This window comes from Lithobates pipiens, unplaced genomic scaffold, assembly GCF_037356315.1.
Source record: "Lithobates pipiens isolate NorthernLeopardFrog02 unplaced genomic scaffold, aLitPip1_a1.2 Scaffold_1, whole genome shotgun sequence".
NCBI classification, from domain to species: Eukaryota; Metazoa; Chordata; class Amphibia; order Anura; family Ranidae; genus Lithobates; species Lithobates pipiens.
This window is the reverse complement of record NW_027507685.1, coordinates 51,286,455-51,303,705: the sequence shown is the minus strand read 5'-3', so window position 1 is coordinate 51,303,705 and position 17,251 is coordinate 51,286,455. Positions and strand designations below refer to the sequence as shown.

The 17,251-nt window shown below is 43.1% G+C and overlaps 1 protein-coding gene across 1 annotated transcript in view; it reads left to right on the top strand.

Annotated features, from left to right (window-relative positions):
* Positions 1-17,251, top strand: part of LOC143998664 (interleukin-13 receptor subunit alpha-1-like) — a 172,934-nt gene that overhangs the window by 70,097 nt on the left and 85,586 nt on the right. The window contains exons 7-8 of the mRNA XM_077493979.1: positions 6,874-7,061; positions 14,025-14,173. Coding sequence (XP_077350105.1) covers positions 6,874-7,061; positions 14,025-14,173 — 337 coding nt within the window. The remainder of the gene's footprint in view (positions 1-6,873; positions 7,062-14,024; positions 14,174-17,251) is intronic.

Here is a 17,251-nt window from a genome sequence, read left to right as displayed (position 1 = left end):
CTTCAGGATCGATCACTGGCCAGAGCTTGCACAGTATGCAATTGAGCTACTGGCCTGTCCTGCATCCGCGTTCTTTCGGAACGCACCTTCAGTGCTGCTGGTGGCTTTGTAACCGATCACAGGGTGTGCCTGTCCACTGACTCAGTTTAATCGACTGACCTTCATAAAGGTGAATCAGTCTTGGATCACCACCAGCTACCAAGCACCTGAAGCTGATGTAACCGAATATTTTTTTTTTAAATGTCACATCCCTTCAAGACTGCCTATGCTGATGCTGAGTGACTGTCCTGTTATGTTGACTGACTATCCTCTTCCGCCTCAATGATCCCGCTGATATCTTGGAAGAACATTTTTGGTTCTGGGTGATGCCACCAGCACAATTTTTCAGCCCCTGTTTAACAGGAGTGTTTAATTACAATTTTTGATGTAATGCTTTGCAGCAGGGCTCATTCCTGCACTCCAAATAGAGTATATGGGAGAGGTTGCAGTGTCGTGGCACCAGTGCCACCAGCCCAATTTTTCCGCCCCTGTTAAACAGGGGCGATTAATTACAATTTTTGATGCAATGCTTTGCAGCAGGGCTCATTCCTGCACTCCAAATAGAGTATATGGGAGAGGTTGCAGTGTCATGGCACCAGTGCCACCAGCCCAAATTTTCAGCCCTTGTTTAACAGGGGTGTGTAATTACAATTTTTGATGCAATGCTTTGCAGCAGGGCTCATTCCTGCACTTCAACTAGAGTGTCTGGGAGAGGTTGCAGTGTTGTGGCACCAGCAAGCAGTGCCTAAGGCCCAATTTTCAGCCCCTGTTTAATAGGGGCATGTAATTACAATTCTTGATATAATATTTCACAACAGGGCCCGTTCCTGCGTCCACCGAGAGTAACTGTGAGGACTTATAGTGTTGTGGCACCAGCACCATCACCACAACCACCAAAAGGCCCAATTTTTATACCACTGTTCAACAATGGCATGTAATTACAATTCTTGATATAATCGTTCACAGCAGGACGCTCCAGTGCCAACCAAGAGTCACTTTGAGGACTTACAGTGTTGTGGCAGCACCAACACGTTAGGCCCCCATTTCTGCAGAGCATATAGGGCAGGCCCCTACTTTCAAACATCCAACTTACAAATGTCTCCTACTTGCAAACGGAAGGAGACAATAGGAAGTGAGATGAAAAAAAGACAGATGGCAAAAAAAATTATACAGGGTTGATAACCCTTCCCTATGTTTTCCAAAAATCTTAAAAATAGATTTTTTGACTGGAGCTACACTTTAAAAAATGTACCAGTTCAAAATGACAAACAGATTCTACTTAACACAACAAACCTACACAGGTTTGCACTGCCTGTATACTGCTGTTCTGAGTATATAGGGCCTGGGGGCCGCACGCCTTTCCTTTTTTTAATATGTGTATTGGGTTTCCATTAACCACTTTCAGACCGGACCAATTTGCTGGTCAAAGACCAGACCACTTTTTGCAAATCGGCACTGCGTTGCTTTAACTGACAATTGCGCGGTCGTGCGACGTGGCTCCCAAACAAAATTAACGTCCTTTTTTTCCCACAAATAGAGCTTTCTTTTGGTGGTATTTGATCACCCCTGCGGTTTTTATTTTTTGCGCTATAAACAAAAATAGAGCGATAATTTTGAAAAAAACGCATTATTTTTTACTTTTTGTAATAATAAATATCCCCCAAAAATATATAAAAAAACATTTTTTTCCCTCAGTTTAGGCCGATACGTATTCTTCTACATATTTTTGGTAAAAAAAATCGCAATAAGCGATTATTGATTGGTTTGCGCAAAAGTTATAGCGTTTACAAAATAGGGATAGTTTTATAGCATTTTTATTAATAATTTTTTATTATTTTTTTTTTACTAGTAATGGCGGCGATCTGCGATTTTTATTGTGACTGCGACATTGTGGGGGACCCATCGGACATTTTTGACACATTTTTGGGACCATTGTCATTTATACAGTAATCACTGCTATATAAATGCAGTGATTCCTGTGTAAATGACACTGGCAGTGAAAGGGTTAACCAGTGGGTGGCAGTGTAGGGGTTAAGTGTTCCTAGGGGTGTGTTACTAACTGTGGGGGGGTTGGGCTTTCATTTAGTGTACACTGATCTCTGCTCCAATCACATGGAGCAGAGATCAGCGTCACTAGTTGCTAGGCAGAATGGAAAAATGTTGTTTATACAGCATTTCCTCCATTCGGCCGCTCCGTGAGACGATCGCGGGGATGCCCGCGGCGATCGAGTCCGCGGGTCCCGCGACCGGACTCACGGGGGTCCCGACCAGCGCGGGAGCGCGCCGCCGGCGGCGCGCTCCCGATGGCACGGCGGCAACGAATATTGGACGTACATGTACGCCAATATGCCTGCCCGTGCCATTCTGTCGACGTACATCGTCGTGCGCTGGTCGGGAAGTGGTTAATATCCGTACAAGACCCAAAGGGGCTGGTAATGGGCAGGGGGGGGCTACCTATTCCATTTTTCTCAATGATTTTCATCCATATTGCCGGAACCAGTTATTACATTAAAACCGCAAGCAGTTTTAAAGTGGTTGTAAACCCTTACAAACCACTTTGACCTACAGGTAAGCCAAGATTAAGGCTTACCTGTAGGTCCAAGGAATATCTCCTAAACCTACACGGTTTAGGAGATATTTGGCAAATTTTCCAAAAGACAGGCACTGCATGCGCCGTAGACAGCGGCGCGCAGGCGCACTGAGTGTGCCGGAGTTAATGGTGAAATGCCGCGCGCTGCTCCGATGAATGACAGCGCCGGAGCAGCGAGACACACCAAGAAGATGGAGGCTCCGTACACAAGGGGACAGCGGTGACTTTGCTGGCTCCTGTGTCAGGTAAGTGACACATAATGGACTACTATGTGATGCATAGTAATCCATTATGCTTTACCTTTGCAGGGAATCAAAGAGGAAGTAAACCCATCAGGGTTTACCTCCTCTTTAAATTACTTTTTTTCAGTTAAATGTCAATTTGTGCAGGGATTGTTCTAAACACGGGAAACACGTGGCACTTCACAGGCATACTATAGACCCCCCCCTCAGGCACGATATTTAAAGGAATATTTCACTATTTTTTTTTTCACTTTAATCGTCATTAAAATCAGTGCTCCCGAAAAAACGTCAGTTTAAAAAAAAACATTTGGCATTGACCCATGTCCTCTGGGACATGAGCCAGCTCCCCAAACCCTTTTTAGGACAATATCTTGCATATTAGCCATTAAAATTAGCACTTTTTATGTCGAACATTCAAGTCCCATGGACTTCAATGGGGTTCTAAAGTTCGCACAAATTTTCGGTCCGTTTGAAAGTTCTGGTGCGACCCGAACCGGGGGGGGGGTTGTTCGGCTCATCCCTAATCTTTAGGCTGCACTGGCATCTTTTTTTTCCATAACCAGAATAGTAGATCATATGGTCTTCTGGCTAAAAGTGTCCTAAGCCAGTGTATTTGATTTTACTTTTTTAATGTTTAACCACTTAAGCCCCGGACCAATTGTCAGCCTAAGGACCAGAGGTCTTTTTACAATTTCGCACTGCACTACTTTAACTGGTAATTGCGCGATCATGCAATGTTGTACCCAAACGAAATTTGCGTCCTTTTCTTCCCACAAACAGAGCTTTCTTTTGATGGTATTTGATTGCCTCTGCAATATTTATTTTTTACGATATAAAAGGAAAAAGACTGAAATAAAAAAAAAAGATATTTTCTACTTATTGTTATAAGAAAAATTGAATAAACTAAATTTTAGTAATACATTTAGGCCAAAATGTATTCAGCCACATGTCTTTAGTAAAAAAAAATGTCAATAAGTGTATATTTATTGGTTTGCGCAAAAGTTATAGCGTCTACAAACTAGAGTACATTTTCTGGAATTTACACAGCTTTTAATTTATAACTGCCTATCTCATTTATTGAGGTGCTAAAATGGCAGGGCAGTACAAACCTCCCCCCCCCAAATGACCCCATTTTGGAAAGTAGACACCCCAAGGAAATTGGTGAAGGGCATGTTGAGCCCATTGAATATTTTTTTTTGTCCCAAGTGATTAAATAATGACACAAAAAAAAAAAGTTTACAAAAAGTTGTCACTAAATGATATATTGCTCACACATGCCATAGTTATATGTGGAATTGCACCCTAAAATATATTCTGCTGCTTCTCCTGAGTACGGGGGTACCACATATGTGGGACTTTTTGGGAGTCTAGCCGCGTACGGCACCCCGAAAACCAATCACTGCCTTCAGGATTTCTAACGGTGCAAATTTTTGATTTCACTCCTCACTACCTATCACAGTTTCGAAGGCCATAAAATGCCAAAATAGCACAAAATCCCCCCAAATTACCCTATTTTAGAAAGTAGACACCCCAAGCTATTTACTGAGAGGCATGTTGAGTCCATGAAATATTTTATATTTTGCCACAAGTTGCAGGAATATTAAAAAAAAAATCTTTTTTTTTTTTGCACAAAGTTGTCACTAAATGATATATTGCTCACACATGCTATGGGCATAAGTGAAATTACACCCCAAAATAAATTCTGCTGCTTCTCCTGAGTACGGGGATACCACATGTGGGGGACTTTTTGGGAGCCTAGTCATGTACAGGACCCCGAAACCCGGGCACTGCCTTCAGGATTTAAATATAAAACGCTACCAAAAAAAACTGTTAGCAATCGCAGGGATCAGGCCTGACTCTGCAAACGCTGCAGTTATGTGTTTAGTGTTTTGTAAGTGACAGTGATCGATCGATGCTGCACTTGGGTGGGCTGGGCGGAGGGGCAAAACGCAGGTGCTAGCAGGTATCTGGGCTGATCCCGCTAACAATGCGTTTTTTTGGAACCCTAAACTGCTGAGGACGCTAGTATAGATCTGATCAGATCAGATATTGATCTGTTCAGATTCTATACCACTACGGGAGGTGTATGCTTTGCGCGTGGGTGTTAGCGGTACTGGCACTAACCTAGCGCTGCCTGGGGCGAAGCAGACCCTGACCCTAAAACCTAATTGATATCACCCGCCGGGGGATCAGGGGGTTAAACCTTTATTGGGTAATAAATGGTGGGTGCCCTGATGCTATAAAAAGCAAACTAACTAACCAGAGTCACCCATAACACTTATACGGTGATCACTGGTGAAAGGGTTAACTAGGGGCAATCAGGGGGTTAAAATCTTTATTAGGTAGTATATGGGGGTCCCTGATGCTATATAAAAACCTGACGGGGGACCTAAATAACTAACTGGCTAACCAGCATCACCAGTGACACTTATACGGTGATCGCTAGTGAAAGGGTTAACTCTAGGGGCAATCAGGGGGTTAAAACCTTTATTGGGTAGTATATGGGGGTACCTAATGCTATAAAAACCTGGCGGTGACCTAAAAAAATAACTAGCTACCTAGCGGCACCAGTGACACTAATGCAGCGATCAGAAAAACGATCGCTTAGTAACACTGGCAAAATGGGGTGAAAGGGTTAACTAGGGGCAATCAGAGGGTTAAAACCTTTATTAGGTAGTATATGGGGTTCCCGGATGCTATATAAAAACCTGACGGGAAACCTAAATAACTAAATAACTAACTGGCTATCCAGCATCACCAGTGACACTTATACGGGGATTGCTGGTGAAAGGGTTAACTCTAGGGGCAATCAGGGGGTTAAAACCTTTATTGGGTAGTATATGGGGGTACCTAACGCTATAAAAACCTGGCGGTAAACCTAAAAAAATAACTAGCTACCTAGCAACACCAGTGACACTAATGCAGCGATCAGAAAAACGATTGCTTAGGGACACTGGCAAAAGGGGGTGAAAGGGTTAACTCTAGGGGCAATCAGGGGGTTAAACCTTTATTAGGGGGGGTAGGGGGCTACCCTGGACCGAACACTAACTGCCCTGACACTTTTTACTGTCACAACTGACACTAAATGCAGTGATCAGTAAATAAAGGATCACTGCAATCAGTGACACTGTGACTGGGAGGGGGGGGGGGGCGATCGGGGGGGGGAGCGATCGGGGGGGGGGGGGTGATTTGTGTGCCTATGTGTACCTACATGTCAGTGTAGTGATTGGTGCACTTACTATGTGTTCTCCTCGCAGTCTGGTCAAAAAGACCGCCCGAGGAGAATGACATCACTTCCTCCCTGCCTGTGTTTACACTACACAGGCGGGGGAAGCTTCTCATTCACCAGGAGTGATCGAGAGGGGATGGCCAGAAACCAACAGCCATCCCCCCATCCCGGATCGCTCCTGAAGCGAAACGGACCGCCGCAGCCAGCGGGAGGGGGTCCGATCGGACCCCCCACCCGCTGGAAGGCAAGCATGTACATGTACGTGCTTGTGCCTGTCGGTGCCATTGTGCCGACCTACATTTACATGCGGCGGTCCTTAAGTGGTTAAACTATATATTTCCATCTTCCATGTCTAGTTTATGTCATATACATACACCACCATTTAAATCTACAATTGACCATGCCGGCAGGTATGGCCCACTGTTATCATTATCAGGAAACCAAAGCACTGATGTGTAGCTGAAGCTGGTGCAAGTGCATGTAGACAGGAATTAGCTGAAAGCAGTTGGAAGAGATCAGCAGCACCGAGTTGCAAAAACTGATAAATAAAAGATCACAACAGTATTTTGTGGAAAAATGTCTAAAGCTCATTATGTAAGGGTTTAGTTGTAAAAAATATAATACAGTTGAAACAATTTCTGTGCCAGTTAGTGCTGCTTCTAAGGTACCTTGAATATTCTAATAAATTTTGGACCTAGGTCAAAATAACTGTTACATTCAAATCCTTTTTGTCTGTAAAATCATATGCCAATGCATGTTCTTTGTGTATTTAGGTTGGAGAAAATAATAGACACCGGGGAAGCTTGTCATTCATATATCACTAATGAAGATGGCATAAACGTTGGATGCCAATTCCAACTGCAAAAATCGCTTAAAGATCAGACTGAACTTCTAATTGTGGTGACAGACAAGATAAAGAACATAAAGCCCTTCACTTTGTTTAAACGCGTCAATTATATTGGTAAGGTTTTCTCCTTTTCAGGCAAACGTAAAATTGTTCAAATAGGTATATTCTAAAATTTAATGACAGGAACGACTACAATGATGGACATCATGCATTAATCTAAAGCAGCTAAGTAAATTTTAGATTGCTGCAGTCATGTCAGTTAAGGGGCATGCATAGTCTTTTCAGCCTATGTAGACAAACCTGTCAAAAAGCTTGATGCAAATATTATTGTGTTAAAGAATATCTAAAGGTCAGTTTTTTGTTTTTTTAACCACTTGCCGACCACTGTCGGCATATGTACATCAGCAGAAAGGCATGGCTGGGCAAAGTAACGTACCCGTATGTTACTTTGAAATTCCCGCCGTGCGCGCGATCGTGTCACGGAGCTCAAGAACGGGGAGATGCTGATGTAAACAGCATCTCCCCGTTCTGCCTAATGAGAGGACACTGATCGTCTGCTCCCTGTCATCGGGAGCAGCGATCAGTGTCCATGCCACAGAAGCCCATCCCACAGTCAGTTAGAAACACTCCCCTAGGACACACTTAACCCCTCCCCGTCCCTAGTAGTTAACCCCTTCACTACCAGTGAAATTTTTACAGTAATCAATGCAATTTTAAAGCATTGATCACTGTATTAATGCCAATGGTCCCAAAAAGGTGTCAAAATTGTTCGATGTGTCCGCCATAATGTCGCAGTCACGATAAAAATCGCTGATCGCCGCCATTACTAGTAAAAAAAATTTTTTTTATAAAAATGCCATAAAACGATCCCCTATTTGTAGACGCTATAACCAAAAGAAAGCTCTATTTGTGGGGAAAAAAAGGACGCCAATTTTGTATGGGAGCCACGTCGCACGACCGCGTAATTGTCAGTTAAAGCAATGCAGTGCCGAATTGCAAAAAGTGCTCTGGACAGGAAGGGGGTGAATCTTTCCGAGGCTGAAGTGGTTAAACAAACATGTCATACTTACCTTTGGCCATGATCCTCCTCTTCTAGGGTCCCTCAGCGGTGCTCCTGGCACCTCCTCTTCTCGAGTGCCCCATTGTAGAGCAGCTCTCCCTCGAGGCACTCCTGTGAGCGCGCTCCCATGTCCTGCTGCTGCATCTATTGACACAGACAGCAGGACTCAGCCCCACCCCCTGGCCCTCGTGTCATTGGATTTGAATGACAGCAGCTGGAGCCAATGGCTGCGCTGCTATCAATCTATCCAATCAGGACCCGAGACACCGGCTGGAGCTGCTGTGCTCGTCCACATCGCTGGAAAGACTGGGTTCAGGTAACTAAAAGTGGGCTCTGGGGGGCTGCTGCATCACAGGAGGTTTTTCACCTTAATGCATAAAATGCATTAAGGTGAAAAAATCAAGGATTTACAACTCCTTTAATGTTTTGCATACCGTACACTTTGGGGGTTATTTACTAATGGAAAATCCACATTGCACTGCAAGTGCACTGATAGTACACTTGGAAGTAAAGTCACTGTAGATCCAAGGGGGACATGCAAGGAAAATAAAAAACAGCATTTTAGCTTGCACATGATTGGATGATAAAATCAGCAGAGCTTCCAGTCATTTCAGATCTACCCCTTAGATTTAGAGCGGCTGCACTTTCAAGTGCAAAGTGGATTTGCCTTTTGTAAATAATCCCCTTTACTTACATTGATCAGTCATAGTATTATTATGACCCACCTAATATTGTATAGGTGTCCCTTTTGCCACCAAAACCGCCCTGACCTGCATGAACACCACTAGGCCTCTGAAGGTATGCTGTGGTATCTGGCGCCAAGCCTTCAGTAGGAGATCCTTTAAGTCTTGTAAGTTTCAAGGTGGGGCCTCCATGGATCAGATTTGTGTTTCCATCACATCCCACACATGCTGAATGGATTAAGATTTGGAGGCCAAGTTAACACCTCAAACTTGTTGTGTTCTTCATCCCATTTTTGCAGTGTGGTAGGGCACATTATCCTGCTGAAAGAGGACACTGCCATCAGGGAATACCATCTTCATGATAATGTGGCTTGGTTAGCAACAATGTTTAAGTAGGTGGTACATGTCACATCCACGTGAATGGCAGGACCCAAGGTTTCCCAGCAGAACATTGCCTAAAGCATCATACTGTCTGCACCTGCTTGCTATCTTCTCAGAGAACATGTACCCGGGGATCCACATAAAAAAGAAAATGTGATTCAGCAGAGCAGGCCAACTTCTTCCATTGCTCTATGGTCCCGTTTTGATGCTTACTTGCCCATTGTAGATGCTTTTACCTATGCAGTCCCATACACAACAAACTGTGATGCTGATTTTTTTCTGCTTTCAACACATCAACTTCATGGACAACATACATATTGGGAAAAGAAACATGGACTTTTTAGGCAACTCTGATAAAAACACATTTTCTTTATAACAATTCACATAATTTCTAAATTAATGGACAACATGTTTACTTGCTGCCTAACATATCCCACCGATTTTAAGATGCCATTGTAATGAGATAATCAATGTTATTCACTTTAACCTCCCTGGCAGTAATCCCCGAGTGTAGTTGGGGGTGAATTTTCAGTACCAGAAGTGGTAATCCCGAGCCACACTCTGGATTGGCTTGCAGTTACTTACCTTGTCCCCAAGATCCAGCGATGTTCCCCCTGCTGTGTCCGTAGGCCGCGTTCTCGATGTACTGTGTGCCAGACTCCGTTCCCTACGAGTGATGCAAGGGGGAGGAGCCTGGTGGCAAATTCAAAAAGTGAAAAACAGATGGAAGAAATTGACATTACTGTATTAAATAATTTCACACTCCTTTTGTACCTAGTGCTTTGTCCAATGCCCCACATGCACTTTTATATTATATATGTCATTCTTTCTGTCTGGAAACTTGGCATCCAAAATGCATCCCTTTACGACAAAATCAGTTTTTGACCAGACAGAAAACAGCGATAGTAAATAAGAACACTTGCAGAATTGAGTGATGAGTGTTAGTGGGGAAATGCGTCATCAAACACTGAAAGTGATGACAGCGACAATTCTCAATTTCAATGTTTTGATTTGATTACGTTATTGAATACATTTTATTATAAGGTTATTATTTTTGAGAATTATTTATTATATTATAATTTATGGTTTCGTGTTTCAAACTTTATCATACCTGGGATGTCTACTAGACTCTTGTTTGGACAGATTTAAGTGAGTTATTCCTAAAGCCCCGTACACACTTTAAAAAAATTCGGTGGACTTAAGTCCGCTCGGACAGTCCACCCGTGTGTGGGCTCCGGCGGACTTTTTTTACCCAAAAGTCCAGCGGACTAAGATTGTAGTTTTGCACATCAATCTGTCTGCCGGACTCGCATTTCGGCGGACAATATGACCGTGTGTGTGCTAGTCCGCTGTACTTTTGAAATGAACGGACTTTTCCCGCCCAAAAGTCCACTCATTTTGAGCGTGGCTCCAGGAAGCCGGGACCAGCGAAGCAGGCGTCCTTGGTCCCGTTATCTGGTATGGACTTAAAGGGGAATCCCTACGCCGAAAAAACGGCGTGGGGGTCCCCTCCAGGTCCATATAAGACCCTTATCCGAGCACGCTACCCAGCCGGCCAGGAAAGGGGGTGGGGACGAGCTGTACCATGCCATGTGCCCTCAACATGGGGGGTGCCTTGGGGAAGGGCGGGCTGCACGGCCCCCCCACCCCAAAGCACCTTGTCCCCATGTTGATGAGGACAAGGGCCTCTTCCCGACAACCCTGGCTGTTGGTTGTCGGGTCTGCGGGCGGGGGGCTTATCGGAATCCGTGAGCCCCCATTAATAAGGGGGTCCCCGGATCCCGGCCCCCACCCTATGTGAATGAGTATGGGGTACAATGTACCCCTACCCATTCACCTGTGAAAAAATGTAAAAAAACACAACACACAAGGGTTAAAATAGTTTATTGCACATCTCCGGGGGTCTTCTTCCGTCTTCGGGGGTCTTCTCGCCGGACTCCTCCGCTATCTTCTGCTAGCTCTTTTACTAGCGGAGGAGCCTGGCTTTCTTCTTTGCCGCCGCCCTCTTCTTCCGACTTCGGGGGTCTTGTCCCCCTCTTCGGTTCTTCTTGCCGGGCCACCGCACCTTCTTCTAGCTCTTTTACAAGCGGTAGCCCGGTCTTCTGTGGCCGCTGTCTTCTGGCTTTCTGTTCTTCTCTTCTCTTCTTGAGCTGTTGCCTCGTCGCTGTCTCTGGTCACAATGACAGGGACGCGGCGTGCGGCGACTTATATAGGGACATCGCCGGATGATGTCCCCGCCCATTATGATGTCACAGTTCCAGCATTTCCTGGCCGGCCGGGTAGCGTGCTCGGATAAGGGTCTTATATGGACCCGGGGGGGGGGGGGGGGGGGGAACCCCCATGCCGTTTTTTCAGCGTAGGGATTCCCCTTTAAGTCCATACCAGGTGACGGGGCAAGCTACGCCTCCTTCGCTGGTCCCAGCTACCTGGAGCCGCGCTCAAAATTAACAAACTTTCCTCCGTGTGTGTGGGCGAGTCCGTTCATTTCAAAAGTATGGCGGAAAAGTGCCGTGTGTGGGCAGGTAGCTCGTTCGGAAAGTCCGGCGGACAGTCCGGCGTTTTGTCCGCCAGACTAAGTCCGCCGGATAGTCTGATACGTGTGTACGCAGCATAAGAATTACAGGCCTACAATATAAACACCAAATTTCTATGCAAAACAATGTACCGCTTTCAGACGCAAAAATCTGACATAATCATGCTGCCAGGGAGGTTAACTGTCAGCAATCTTAATGTTATAGATGATCGGTGTATATCTGCATGGGCATATCCATATTTGCTAATTTCATAGGCAGATTCTGCTTTCTACTTTACAGCACTACACATTGGTTGAGCTTTGTTCCTCCTTCTTGGGATATAAGCTTGTCAGGGCAAAAAAAAAAAAAAAAAGAAAAAGCTATATAATAGGGAAATATGCATAGATTGCCCAAATTCTATGCGCTATTCCTTTAAAGGCCATGAAAGTACTAGAAAAATAATGTTTTGCCTGAAATGCACACAGTTCCTATTTTCCAATTTTTTGCTGATTACATACAGCATTTTTGGGGACTGAATGGTGTCAGCCATGCCCAGTTGTCTTTTGCTAAACCACTGAATCCCTCCCACTCTCTTCATCTCTCTGGAGGGGGGGTGGAAGTTAATAGTACTGACCAGCAATGCAAAGTGGGTTGGAGGAGGGGTTTAGCAGCACTAACCAGCAATGCAAGGTGCAGGGTTATAGGGGCTTAGGCCCTGCTCATTAAAGCCTAGAAGGAATGGTCAAAAGGTGATAACTGTGGGGGGATGAACTGATGGAGAAAATTAAAATACAGTTGTTAGGTATGGGTAGGATAGGATTCTCTGAAGAGGAGGGTTTTCAGGGATTGTCTAAAAGCTAATAGAGTAGGAGATAATTGGACAGATTGGGGTAAGGAGTTCCATAGGATTGAAGAGGCTCTGGAAAAGTCCTGAAGGCGAGCATGGGAGGAGATGACTGGGGACCTAGAGAGCAGGCTGTCTTCAGAGGAACAAAGAGAATGATTAAGTTGGTATTTTGAGACTAGGCTAGTGATGTAGTTGGGGGCTAAATTATGGATGGCTTTATAAGTTGTTAGTATTTTGAATTTAATTTGTTGGGTGAGCGGAAGCCAGTGGATGGATTTACAGAGAGGAGTGACAGACACAGCGATTGGTAAGGTGGATGAGACTGGCAGCAGCATTCATGATGGATTGAAGGGGGGGTAGCCTATGTAGAGGTAAGCCAATGAGAAGGGAGCTGCAGTAGTTGAGGTGAGAGATGACCAGGTAGTGAATTAAGAGCTTTGTTGTGTCATTGGTTAGAAAGGGGTGCATTTTGGAGATGTTGCAGAGGTTGAGGCGGCAAGATTTAGACAGTGATTGGACGTGGGTCTTAAACGAGAGTTCAGAGTCCAGCACTACACCTAGGACCTTGGCATGTGGAGATGGGCTGTTGATTTTGACAAAGAGATCAGGGGAAGGGGCACGTGGTGGAGTAAAAATTATAAGTTTTGATTTGGATAGATTGAGTTTGAGGAAGTGGTATGAAATCCAGACTGATATATCTGTTAATAAATTAGTGATACGTGAGGAGACTGAGGGAGTGAGCTGAGGAGTAGAGAAATAGATTTGGGTGTCGACAGCATAGAGATGGTATTGAAAGCCATGGGAGGCTATCAGCTGACCCAGGGAGGAATAGAGAAAGGAAAAGGAGAGGAGGAGTAGAATTGTAAGTAATAAAGTAATAAATACTAAAGGTGCGGTTGGATAAGTAGGAAGAAAACCAGAGACCAAAGGCGTGGAGTTTTTTTAGGAGGAGGGGGTGGTCAACTGTATCAAATGCAGCAGGAAGGTCCAGGAGTAGGAGTACAGGAGAGTGTCCCTTGGTTTTGGCCATTAGTAGATCGTTTGTTGGTTTTAGGAGGGGAGTTTCTGTGGAGTGTTGAGGATGAAATCCAGACTGAAGTGGATCAAGAAGGCTATTCTTGGCAAGGTGGTGGACTAGCAAAGCAAACGGGAGTTAAGAGAGTGAATAGTACCACTGACCAGCAATACAAGGTGTGGGGGGGGGGGGCAATTAATTCAGCTGTTCATATTTTTATTACTGTATTCCTTGCAGAACCCAGAATGTGCACATAGCACCCTTTAAGTGTGGTTGTTGAGATAAAAAGTTGTAAAGTGGCTGCTGACAGGGTAATCAACTTTTCAGATGGATGTGATCTGTTATAGAAACAATGTTTAAGGAGTTAAAAGGGCTAAATGGATGTATTCAGTAATTAGAACTGTTCGTTTTGTACCACTACCATACTTTATTTTTTAAGTGGTTGTATTCCTAATAGACAATGTCCTTTAAAGAACAATGGATTGTAGGCACAAACAAAATGTAACCATAGAGCTACACTTTAGTCCAGATAAATCTTGTTGGATTACTTGTGAGCATTGTGTGTTTTCTCTTTTTAGTAAAACCGAGACCTCCAACAATATATAATTTGTCCAGGACTCCAAATCAAAGTTTGTATATAAGCTGGAATACATCACATGTGAATGAAAACCTACTATATGAGGTAGCCTATAGAATGTCAACTAATGAAAATGAAGAATATATAAGGGTAAGTAGGAGGCTTTCACAATTAGTAGATGCTTTGCTACTATTACACAGAAATGTTGAACACTATTTTATTCTAATAAATTGCTCCAACTTTTCCCAAGAACACCTAACTTTTGCTAGCGCTGCCACTCTGTCACTGGCACTTTATCCCATATCTGGTGAGAATGTCACTTGCTTAAACTCTTTTGGGATAAGATAACCCACATAAATACATGCGTCATCACATCTACCTTTACCATTACTTCCAAACCAGCCTCCCTCTCAATATTCCCCTTATCTTCAGCTAAAACATCACTGCTCCACTTCTTTCTTACCATTGCCAGAGACCAGTCACTAAAATACCACCACAACTCCCACCATCTTAGAATAGGTTACTGAGGTTTTTTGACAGATAAGCTCAGTATCGTGTTACATTTGAGGCCTTCAGAAATAAAGTTCTGCTTTGGATTACCCTTATGAATCCTTCTGCTATCTCTAATTTTCATGATAGAACGACGGCTCCGTTTTATCACCTCTTTAACCACCTCAATACAGTGCACTTACACCCCCTTCCTGCCTAGACCAATTTTCAGCTTTCAGCATAGTTTGAATGACAATGACATGCAACACTGTACCCATATGAAACTTGTGTCCTTTTTTCACACAAATAGAGCTTTCTTTTGGTGATATTTAATCATTAGTGGGGTTTTTTTTGTGTTTTTTTTGTGCTATAAATATTAAAAAATTAAAATTTTGTGAAAAAAAATAATTTTTTTTTTGTTTCTGTCATAAAATTTTGCTAATTAGTAATTTTTTTTCATAAATGTTGGCCAAAATTTATACCGTTACATATCTTTGGTAAAAAATAACCCAAATTAGTGTAAATTATTTGGTCTTTGTGAAAGTTATAGAGTCTACAAACTATGGTGCCAATCTCTGAAAATTGATTACATCTGATCAGGCCTTCAGTACATCAGGTGAATCTAATTTCTTGAGACACTAACAACAAGTCAGGAAAGTACAAATACCCCCCAAATGTGTGATGCATGAGTACGACAGTACTGTTCAGAGACCTACAAGGGGAGAGACTGCCACATGTAGCAGGTCTCTCTGGAAGATAGCGGTGTGCTTAAATCTTCTCTACCTTGCCTTGGAAGATCTCCAGAGAGTCAGCCAGGTAGACTGGTAAAGAGAGTCAGTCGGGTAGACTGGTGAAGAAGTAGCCAGATGGACAAGCATTTCCTGCAGTGGTTGAACTAGGACCAGTGTCTACTTGGCAGTTGGAGGTGCTCCAGGATGCAGTTCATAATGCATTGTGCTACTTTCCAAAGGGACTGAGAGTTCCTAGCCTGTAAGGGGCTGTTGGTAATCTAACAGAGATTTTTAGCTATTAAAAGAGGAATCAGAGTTGTAAAGAGTAAGGCTGGATTCACACCTATGCATTTTTTGTGCTTTTTGCAGACTTACACTACAGATCGTGTTCCATAGGAAACCATGTTAAATGGCCTCTAGTGCAAAATGCAAAAAGCACTAAAACTGCATAGGTGTGAATCCAGCCTAAAGGAGAAGAATCAATTGAAGGAAGTTGTCCCTGGTTTTGTTGCTATCAAGTTGGGCATCCCATAATTAATATCCCCATCCAAGTTATTACCTCCTAATAAAAACTGGTGGAATACAAATACATTTGATCGATACCTTAAAGAAAAAATAGTACCTAGAAGATTACGCTGGGAACTAACCCCAAATGATGGCTTAATGGATAAGGAATCAGTAGACGAATGGTTTAATTTCTTTAATGATAAAAGTCTAGAAGGTGTAACTTTTCTCCTTAAGAGGAAACAGAAGAAATTAGAATTATTGACCAATAAGTTGAAGAAATTAAAAGCAAACTTGACCCATTTAAAGAATCAACTGATTTAATCGTCTTGCTTCCCATTTAAACAAAGATTTAATGGGCAAGGATTTGGAAGTACAACAAAGAAAAAAAAGAAAAATCCAACGGGATATGGCAAATTATAAAACAGATCAAGTATTCAAGTGGCAAACCAAAATTGAAAATCCATTACCAGCCTCCACTTATTCAACACCAACAACAACCACAAATTAACCCTTTAATATTAGAGGTGGACCACAACACCAGGATTATTATAGGAACAACAGAGGAGGACCAGAGGAGGACCACATCAACATGAAAATTATAGACATTACAGAACAGGACCATACCACCATGAACAATATAGATATAGAGAAAGAAGCCCCATACCAGTACAAAATAGATTTGAACTGATTAGAAATTATAATGACTCTTATTCACAGTATCAACAGAGTTACGATCAACAACCTCTACAGAATAATTTTTTAGACAGGGAAAGGAGGGATCACACACCAAGGAGATATCCCCAGGAAGAACGACGGTCACCGAGGAAATACCCACAGGAATCTCAAAAGTCACAGAGAAGCAGCCCTCAGGAACAAAGAATAAGAAGAAACAGCGAAAGAAGAGAGGATGCAGAGAGGGAACGAGGATCCAAAAGAAAACGAGAATAGTTGGTGAAGGCGTCTTTAATTTGAGTGGCAAAGATTTAACCCCTGAAGAAATTGCGGTCCTGAATAAAGGCTTGAAACATGCCCCTGTAAAAAATTTCAATATATTTAAAATTTCTATCTTATTACTCCCTCATTCCTTATAATACTCTAGCTCTATAGCTACTGATCTCCTAAAAATGCACCTTTTGAATGCTACTTTGTATCCCAATGTAGATCTTCCTTACATGTTTACTTCTGATTGCTGTTTGTTCTAAACCACAACTTTGCTGCACAATAAAAAGAGAAAGGGAGAAGTCAATCAAAAAGTAATCTTTTCAAGTTGTAATACTGGGATAGATTTTTTTAAAGGAAATGAGGCTGTTCACTTTTTAAGGTCTATTTTATTTTGTTAAAGGGGTTGTAAACTCTTGTTTAAAAGAATAAAAAAAATAACAAACATATCATACTTACCTCCACTGTGCAGTTAGTTTTGCACAGAGTGGCCCCGATCCTCATCTTCTGGGGTCCCCCAACGGCACTCGCAGTTCCTCCCTGCATCGATAAAGCCCTAGGA